Raw genomic sequence first — 9,762 nt, forward strand, 5'->3', positions numbered from 1 at the left:
TTTTATAATAATCTGTAATTATTCAATTTGTATTTCGCAATACATTTATTAACATGGTTTCGATTAAGGAATATATTCGTGTTACTTTAAAAAAAATCCAACACACGTCATTTCATTTCCCTCACAGCACTGTGACTTTACCTTGCCCCTTGTTAAGTACTTGCCCGAATTGCCCCGCCCCTATTGCCCTGCTCTTCCTCTAAAAATCGATCGTTTTTCCTTTAATTTCAATTTTCTGTATTTAATTTATAGTCATCTTTTTTAGTTCTTCTATAGATCGAAAGGTGGCTTACGAGATCGAACGTGGTGGATGGATCTGAGACTGAATTAGGTCGTTTAAACAGTTGAATCGCGATCGAAGGGAATTAGGGTTTTCGATTTGAGATTCAGGAAAATTAGGGATTGATTTAGGGGGATTTTTTTAGGACGCGGTGAAAGGTAGGATTTTGGGCGGATATAGGGTTCGGAATTGGTGAAAGAAAGGTGGTGGGGAATTGAAGATAGAAGTAAGGAGGGGGGGGGTTGATGGTACTCGAAGGGAAAAATGCAAGGCTATGCATGGACGGGGAGGAGGTGAGGAGAGGAAAAAGGCACAGCACATGTGCACACTCCCTACACGTGCAACGGCTGTTCTGAGTTGTGATGGTGGTGCTTCTCTCTCTTATTCTTCTTCATCTACCGTTAATTTCTTTTCAAAGGTATACCTTTTTAAATCATTTTCTTCAGATTTGATTTAATTTCATTTGATTCTATCATCGTTTCTTTTATTTTCTAGGTTTTTATCTTTTTTTGCTTGTTGTTTTGTTCCGTCGGGTGATCTGATAAGAGATATTTTGTTTGATTGATTTGGAGGAAATGAAATAAGTGGTTCACTTTTGTCTTTTGGGAATTTTGGGACGGTGGCTTAACTGTTGGTGGAAAGTGGCGAATTACTGCTGATTTTCTTGGATTTTGTTGCCTTTGCTTTGATTTAGCTGGACAATTGATTAGTAGGAAGGCATTTAACTTTTCATCTTTGGGTGGTTTGTTTGGCTGAGGTGAAAGTGTAAGAACTTTTGGCTTAATTTTTCTTCGTCCACAAAGTGTTTCAGTTGTGGGAGGCGCCGAGGCGGTGCACTACGTTATAATTTGAATAATGACTGAGACGAGTCTGTTTCCTTGGGAATTTACTTCTTTTTAAAACAATCTTTGCCTACAATAGCAGAATGGTTTAGTTATCTTTCCATACACTACAAACTATTTTACAGATGATATGGTGCTTCCATTGATTTGACTGAAATTTAAGGTTGTGGACTTCGAGTAGTAGTTGCTTAGCAAGCAATAGGGTGTTTCTTCTTTATCCAATCTGAAGGAATTTCTGGACAGAAGAAGTGTTTGGGAGATGATAAATATATTAAATACACCATAGATCAATGTATATGTGCTGAATTATGGGAGTTTGCCTACTATCAAGGAGTGATAAGGGGAAGTAATCACAGGAAAATTTCCGAAGTTAGGACTGCTTGAATCTTGAAATTTGTCAGTAAGGAACGAGTTTCTGGTTCATCATTTTGGAGGCAGAGAAATAATCACGAGGTTATAATTCGAAAAATGTGAAATGTTGCCCATATTTTGAACATCTTTGATCATGAAGTAATTTTGTCCATTAGGAAATAGTTTGTCATTTATTAATGATGGAGAATTGGGAAAATGTTAGTATGTAAAGAAGAAAGTGTATAGTGCTAATGTGTTGGATCAACCTATGCAATGAGTTTACTTTCTTAAATAAAACAAGTGTTGATGTATATACATCAAAATCTTTATCTTGAAGCATATATCGGAAGCATTTTATGTTATGCTTCTATTTATGGTTTCGGATGCAATAAATGCAATATTTGTTTCTTAACTTGAAATATGCAAGTCCTGTTTCATTGTCATGGTTTTAACCTACATGCATATGAGTGTAAAGATATATGAGTTTTGTCATGCCTGGTGTTTTCTTGGTAAAACTATGGGGAAATGCATGTAATTAAGAGTCGCATCATATTTCTAGTATATGATATGACTAAAAATTGGTCTATAATAATGTATTAGCATGTTGTCAATGGAACCAGAAAAGGAGCATCTTAAAAATAACCCAGAATTCACTGAGGAGGGTATGATATAACTATTGAACATTCAATATGAGAATAGTCAAATTTTCCTTTGTGGTTCTAAATACAAGTATGGTAAGCTTGGAGCATATATGAATTGCTGTAACTCCTTTCTGCTTATAGTCAAAAGCCCCTTATCGAATTTGAACCGATGAGTTGCGCCTTACCATGGCATTACTCTACCACTGAGTTAAAAGGGCCGTTCGATTCATTTACTGAATGAATATATATATATATATATATAGTAGACTCATAGCGGCTAGTAGCTCTCATACTTAACCTGTAGAGGGTAAAAGGGGTTTATCAATATTGGATTTGATTATTATCAATGCAATGAATTGTTTCAAGGCCGATCATAATTGGCTTATCAGAACAAAATGAAATTCATTTATTTGATTTGATTAATACATGTACCTTAGCAATTCGACGTAGATCTAATCTATTTTATGAATTGATCAATTTGCGTTTGAGTTTTGTAATGATACTGAAATTATGGTTTAAAACCTGTGGAAGCTTTGCACCATCTGATTGTAATTTTACTTCTGAGAAACTTATTTATTTCATGAATTTGTTTAGAAGTTTACCGGTAATGCTTTAAATGGGAGTTATATGCATCCTTTCCCATACATATTGAACTCAGAAGTCTTTCTTATCGAGTGAAGCTGTGTTATTGGAATCACAACATATCTGAGTGATGGAACGACATGCATTTCTTTTCATTGTAAATTCCTCTTGTTTCTCACTGATGAAATTTGCAAACATTGATAATTCACTATACTGACATTGCCTGTTTTGCTTCTGATAGGATGGATGCAGGATTAGTGTTGGTGAGTGTGCTCTCTTCAAACCACCCCAAGATTCTCCACCCTTCATTGGAATAGTTCGTTGTCTAACTTCTAAAGAAAACAAGTTAAATTGGTGTGTGAATTGGCTTTATCGACCTGCTGAAGTAAAGCTTGGCAAAGGCATCCTCTTGGAAGCTGCGCCAAACGAAATCTTTTATTCCTTTCACGAGGATGAGATTCCTGCTGCCTCGTTACTCCATCCTTGTAAAGTTGCATTCATTCCTAAAGATTTTGAACTTCCATCAGGGATTTGCTCATTTGTGTGTCGGCGAGTTTATGACATTACAAACAAGTGTTTATGGTGGCTAACTGATCAAGATTATATTGATGTGAGTCCCAGATGCTCTTGCATATGTTCTATTACTTTCAAGCTCTTATAGTCGATATATTCATTTTTATTTATTTATTTATTATCAGGAACGACAAGAAGAAGTAGATCAACTGTTGTATAAGACACATTTAGAGACGCACACAACAGTGCAGCAGGATGGCCATTCTCCAAAGCCGATAAATGGTCCTTCATCAACATCACAATTAAAACCTGGTTCAGACAGTATACAAAATAGTGCTTCCTCATTTCCCTCTCAGGGTAAGGGGAAAAATAGGGAGCGTGGTGATCAAGGCTTTGAGCCCGTCAAAAGGGAACACACTAGTAAAATGGATGATGGGGATTCTGATCATGGTAGACCAGAAGTTAATTTAAAATCTGAGATTGCAAAAGTTGTTGAAAAGGGGGGATTAGAAGATTTTTCGGGAGTTGAGAAGTTGGTTCAGCTCATGTTATCTGAAAGAAATGAGAAGAAAATAGATTTGGTCAGCCGGTCAATGCTTGCTTTTGTGATAGCAGCTACAGATAAGTTTGACTGCCTTAGTCATTTTGTTCAGCTTAGAGGGTTACCTGTTTTTGATGAATGGCTTCAGGAGGTCCACAAAGGGAAGATTGGTGATGGTAGCGGGTCCAAGGATGATAAATCAGTGGATGATTTTCTTTTAACCTTACTTCGAGCTCTTGATAAGCTCCCTGTAAATCTTACAGCTTTGCAAATGTGTAATATTGGCAAATCTGTGAATCATTTACGTAGTCATAAGAATATAGAAATACAGAAGAAAGCAAGGAGTTTAGTTGATACATGGAAAAAACGAGTTGAGGCTGAGATGGATGCCAAGTCTGGTTCAAATCAGGCTGTTCCCTGGTCTGCTAGAGCTCGTCTTTCTGAAGTTTCTCATGGTGGAAGCAAACACTCTGGACCATCTGAGGTTGCCATGAAGAGTTCAGTAACCCAACTTTCTGCCTCCAAAACTTGTTCAGTTAAGATTGCTCAAGTAGAGACCACAACTAAGCCTGCTTCTGCATCACCAGGACCTATGAAGGCAGCAACATCACCTGCTTCTGCCAGTACTAACTTAAAAGATGTGGAGGCACGACATGCTTCTGTTGGTGTCACCTCTGACCCTCATGCAATCACAAGGGATGAGAAAAGCAGCAGTTCAAGTCAGTCCCACAATAATAGTCAGTCTTGTTCTAGTGATCATGGGAAGACTGGGGGAGTTTCTGGAAAGGAGGATGCAAGAAGTTCTCTAGCTGGTTCAGGAACAGCGGCTAAGATCTCGGGTGGTTCTTCGCGTCATCGGAAATCTATTAATGGTTTCCTAGGGGCATCAGGGGTTCAAAGGGAAGCTGGATCAAGTAAAAATTCTTCTTTGCACAGAAATCCCGCTTCAGAAAAAGTATCACAGTCAGGTTTAACATGTGAAAAGGCGTTGGAGCCACCTATGGTTGAGAGTAATAGTCATACGTTTACTGTTAAGATCCCAAATAGAGGTAGAAGTCCTGCACAAATTGCGAGTGGAGGATCTCTTGAAGATCATTCTGTCATGAATAGTCGAGCTTCTTCTCCTGTCCTTTCAGAGAAACATGAGCAATTAGATTGTAATATGAAAGAGAAAAATGACAGTTATCGAGCAAATGTTATCAGTGATGTGAATACTGAATCTTGGCAGAGCAATGACTTCAAAGATGTGCTGACTGGGTCTGACGAGGGAAATGGTTCACCTGTAGCTGTTCCTGGTGAAGAAGACTGTAGGACTGGAGAAGATTCTAGGAAAGCAGCTGATGTTACAAAAACTGCATTCTCATCATCTGGAAATGAACTTAAATCAGGGAAGCTGCAAGAGGCGTCTTTTAGCCCCATAAATGCTTTAATTGATAGTGTCAAGTACTCCGAATCAAGCAAGTGCATACCAGTTGGAGATGATGCTGGAATGAATTTGCTTGCTAGTGTGGCTACCGGAGACTACTCTAAGTCAAATTTGGCTTCGCCTGTTGATTCTCCGCTAAGAAATACCCCTCTTATTGAGCATTCTTCCACAGGAAATGATACAAAATCAAAACTTCATTCTGGGGATGAAATTGTTCGAAATCAAAATCAGTCTGCTGAGTGTGCAGATGATCATTATCAAAAGCGGGGTGTTGCTGCTGGTAATTATTGGGCAAAAAATGCCGGCAGCAAGACTGGTTCTGCGCTGGAAAAATTTGGGGAGCTGAATGAGCATTTGACTTCATCAAGTATGGCTTTGCCACAGATTGCGGATCAATGCCTTGAAAATGGTAAATTAAAGGAAGTTATAACGACGGCTTTAGTCTGTATGCCCTCTGCAGACAGTATGGAGAAAACTACTGATATTATAGATTCCAAAGAGCATATGGAGAAAAAGCCCGTCGGAGTGGATGATGATTGCAGTGTGGATGCTAAACAAAAGGGGAGCGCTTCTGTAGTGAATGAAGAGGTCATTGATCCAGTTGTAGAAGTGGTTGAAGGATCTTCATCTGTACCTTCAATTGAAGTTGGTGTTGATAACAAGAAAATTGCAACCGAAGGTTTGGAGAGTGGTTCACAGGCTCATCAGAAGTTGTCGGTTGTTATTGGACATTCCATCAAAGAGACATATAAAGAAGCATTGCCTCCTTGTCCTACTAAAGATATCACTTTGGAAAATGTCGATGAAGCCAAGCCCGAGAAGGATGTTGAGATTGATGCATTGAGTCATGCCACTAAAAAACCCGAGTCGGAAGGTAATGCTTCTTTGTTTAGTTGTCTTAGTACTTATCATTTTAGAGGCTTAAATATACATATAAATAGACACCTATACATTTTTTTTTATTTGTTCTTAAATATACATTTTGCATTTTTTTAATTTTTTCCCTCCTTAAGCTAGTAATTAAATTGAATGTCTTGGTTCAGTTGTCACTACCCAGGAAGGTGAGCACATGCAGGAGAAAATGGAATGTAGTGAGGGTCATGAACCACCTGGTGGACCATCTCCATGTAAGGCATCACTGGACACAGAACAACCTAAGAGGCCAAGGGGATCTAAGGTGACTGGTGTAGAAGCAGATGAAGCGGAAGAATGCACATCAGTTACTACCGAAACTCCTCATATAGGTGTTGCAGATACAGATGCAAAAGTAGAATTTGACTTGAATAAAGACTTTGATGCAGAGGAGGGGAAATATGTGGAACCAAAAAACTTGAAAGCAGTTGGTTTCTCAGCTCCGATCGAATTAATTAGCTCATTGGCTTTCCCTGTTTCTTCAGTTTCAAGCATCCTTCCTGCTTCAATTACTGTTGCTGCTGCTGCTAAAGGGCCCTTTGTTCCCCCAAATGACCTACTAAGGACTAAAGGGGCACTTGGTTGGAAGGGATCAGCAGCTACAAGTGCATTTCGACAAGCTGAACCCAGAAAAAGTCTAGATATGCCTCTGGGTACAAGTAACACTCCCATTCTTGATGCTACTACTGGGAAACAGAGTCGTCCCCCCTTGGATATTGATTTGAATGTACCTGATGAGAAAGTCCTTGAGGATCTTCGTGGTACAGACTCTGCACCAGACCTTTCAAACAATCGTGATTTGAAATGTGAATTGGTGGGTTCTGCACCCTATCGCTGTTCTGGTGGGCTTGATCTTGATTTGAACAGAGTTGATGAGCCTGCCGATTTGGGTCACTCTAGTAGCAATGGTTGTAAAATTTATGCCCCAGTGAATCATGTAAAGTCAGCAGTTCGTATTCTTAACAATGAGGCAAGTTTCCGCAGGGACTTTGATTTGAACAATGGACCTACTGTGGATGAGGTGAGTGCGGAGCCATCACTATTTAGCCATCATAGTAGGAACAGAAACGTGCTATCTCAAGCACCAGTTCCCAGTTTACAGATAAACAATACCGAGATGGCAAATTTCTCGTCATGGTTTCCTGCAGGGAATACTTACTCAGCTATTGCTATTCCGTCAATTTTGCCTGATAGGGAACAATCTTTTCCAATTGTTGCAACTGGTGGACCACAAAGGGTGTTGCCTCCCCCTACTGGTGCCACCCCTTATAATTTTGATATTTACAGGGGACCTGTGTTGTCATCTGCACCAGCCGGGCCCTTCCCATCTGCTTCTTTCCAGTATCCTGTGTTTCCCTTTGGAACAACTTTTCCTCTTCCTTCAACCAGCATTTCTGGCAGTTCAACAACTTATACTGATTCTTCTGGTGGGAGGTTCTGTTTCCCCCCAGTCCATTCGCAACTGTTGGAACCTGCAGGTGCAATTCCGTCCCATTACCCAAGGCCGCCCTATGTTGTTAGTCTTCCTGACGGCAGCTATAATAGTGGTGCTGAGGGTGTAAAGAAGTGGGGAAGGCAAGGTCTAGACTTAAATGCTGGGCCTAGAGGCCCAGACATTGAAGGGAGAGATGAGACAGCACCTCTTGCATCTAGGCATCTGCCTGTTGCCCGTTCACAAGCCCTGGTAGAGGAGCAAGCGAGAATGTTTCAGGTATCAGGTGGGGTTTTGAAAAGGAAGGAACCTGAGGGAGGATGGGATGGATACAAGCAATCTTCATGGCAGTAGGAATCATTGAATATCACTGTCTAGTGGCCCATTAAAACTTGTGAGTCATTTATGTTCCTTCTAAGGTCCTTTTAGCAAGGCCTTTATTTTTTTCTTTCCCCGTTTTGTTTTTCCGTGCCCATTCTTGATGGTGCACAGGGAGGAAATGATATTAGAATTATGGATTTCTTCATTGACCAATTTGGTGTTTATTTCTTTTTAAGTTCTTCAAGGACGGTCATTGGCTAATCCCCAGATGTCTTCTAACCTGTGTTCTCCGGAGGATGGGTGGTAAGTGAGCCATTTGATGTTCATAGTCTGCAACCCCCACCTTTATGCTGTATCATCTGTACTGTAAAAGAATCTGTTTGAGGTATTCAAAGCTTTGTTCCCTGAACCTGTTCTGGATAAAGATCATTCTCCTCTTGTAGATATCACAACTGTTGGAAATCACGCCCTTATGTTGCCCAGGCATAAAAAATTGGTGCTCATACTGGTTTTTAGTGCACATCTTTCTCGACTTTTTTTATCCCCTTCCCTTTTTATTTCTTATTTTCCCAATTAAAGTGGTCACCGAATTTTGATACTGAAGCCTTATCTGATGTGGCATGAGTTAGTTGCTGTGGTTGATGTATTCAAATCGTTTATTTACTTGATGAACTCTAATTGTAGTTGATATGCTACATTTTTAGCTGGTGTCAATATTGTTGCTATCAATGTTATTAATAGTGCAGAGAAAATTTGATAATAGCAAAACATTAGTCGTTATGCTTTAAATTTTTTCCTATGCATGTCTTGTTTTATTTGACGACCAGGCTATTCCAACGTGTTTCCGACTTTCTGGTGTATGCGAAACAGTGTTGTTCGTTTGATAAGTTCCTACCTGCCACTTTATCTCTGAGATGTTTGGATTTTACAAAACCCCATGGACATGCAGATGAGAAATGCTATCTCAACTCAGACCAATACATAAGGATAATAGAAGATAGCACATGGGGTTGGTCTTTGCTTAGTAAAATGAGAATTGACAATATGAAAAAATGTAGAAAAAAATATACACATATATATTCTATAAAACTGATAGGAAAATGGGAAAAATATTAACATTCATTGGCTGAAAAATTGAAATTGATAGGCAAGAAAATTGAAAATTAGAAAAAGAAACATGATCTAATAAATACGAATTTATAACTCTTTTTTTCTCATTTTCTAACAATATTTTTATTGCTTTTATCCTTGATACTTCTTTGCTCATCTAGACACTCTTTCCGATAGCAACTCAATCTTTATATAGTATGAATTTCTACCTCAAAAAGGGCAAAAAGAAAATACAGATTGCTTAAGCATTGATTAACTAGGGGCCTGGATGATGTAGTTCAAATATGGCGAAAGCTCTCACGGTGAACTGAAAAGTACCATAATTTTAAGAAATTATGCATTACAGAATGACTAAACAAAACATGACAGAGAGAATTTCTACTCGGAAAAGGAAAAAGAGGACAAAAATCGAACCACATTTTTTTTCATGCACGGTACAAGGTCCGTGAATATTGAACTCCATACAACAGTCAATTAGCAGCCGAATGTAGATTCTTCTACTATAAGTAGACCGTAAGATTGAAAATGTAAACAACCACAGTGCGACTTTGAGGGAGAAGTATTGCTGAGTAGTCCATAAGAAGCAAACTCGGCTGGCTAAAAGGAATCTCTAGGGGAATAGCGGTAGCGGTAGGAGCATAAGCTTTTGGTTTGAAGGAAAGCAATCTGTTTCACTTGGGAGGCACAAAGATGTTTCCGCAAATTGAATAAAAAAAATGATCATTCCTGGGATCTCATAGGCTCTGGACTAAAGAAATACTCCATAAATTTTGTGCAAGTAATATGGCGTTGAAAAAAATGTCAAACAGAT

At 39.0% G+C, this 9,762-nt stretch overlaps 1 protein-coding gene across 2 annotated transcripts; it reads left to right on the top strand.

Annotated features, from left to right (window-relative positions):
* The first annotated feature begins 225 nt into the window (after positions 1-225).
* Positions 226-8,527, top strand: LOC120195801. 2 transcript variants are annotated; one of them, XM_039197726.1, is made up of 6 exons: positions 226-698; positions 2,938-3,306; positions 3,395-6,050; positions 6,220-6,273; positions 6,310-7,914; positions 8,078-8,527. In XM_039197726.1, exons 1-5 carry the CDS (start codon positions 555-557, stop codon positions 7,872-7,874), a joined length of 4,788 nt encoding a protein of 1,595 aa, XP_039053657.1. In that variant the 5' UTR covers positions 226-554; the 3' UTR covers positions 7,875-7,914; positions 8,078-8,527. The 2 variants fall into 2 exon arrangements, with proteins under 2 accessions (XP_039053657.1, XP_039053658.1); XM_039197727.1 differs by lacking the exon at positions 8,078-8,527 and having other exon boundaries at positions 6,310-7,205; positions 7,309-7,737.
* Positions 8,528-9,762: the final 1,235 nt, after the last annotated feature.

This window comes from Hibiscus syriacus, unplaced genomic scaffold (genome assembly GCF_006381635.1).
Source record: "Hibiscus syriacus cultivar Baekdansim isolate YM2019G1 unplaced genomic scaffold, ASM638163v2 tig00117021_pilon, whole genome shotgun sequence".
NCBI classification, from domain to species: Eukaryota; Viridiplantae; Streptophyta; class Magnoliopsida; order Malvales; family Malvaceae; genus Hibiscus; species Hibiscus syriacus.

What these genes read in the sequence shown, in the direction of transcription:
- LOC120195801 (XM_039197726.1), top strand. Translation starts at nt 555, where the DNA reads ATGCATGGACGGGGAGGAGGTGAGGAGAGGAAAAAGGCACAGCACATG. An exon ending in CCGTTAATTTCTTTTCAAAG is followed by an intron (nt 699 to 2,937) that starts GTATACCTTTTT and finishes TGCTTCTGATAG; the next exon opens with GATGGATGCAGGATTAGTGT. An exon ending in GAAAATGGAATGTAGTGAGG is followed by an intron (nt 6,274 to 6,309) that starts GTCATGAACCAC and finishes CTCCATGTAAGG; the next exon opens with CATCACTGGACACAGAACAA.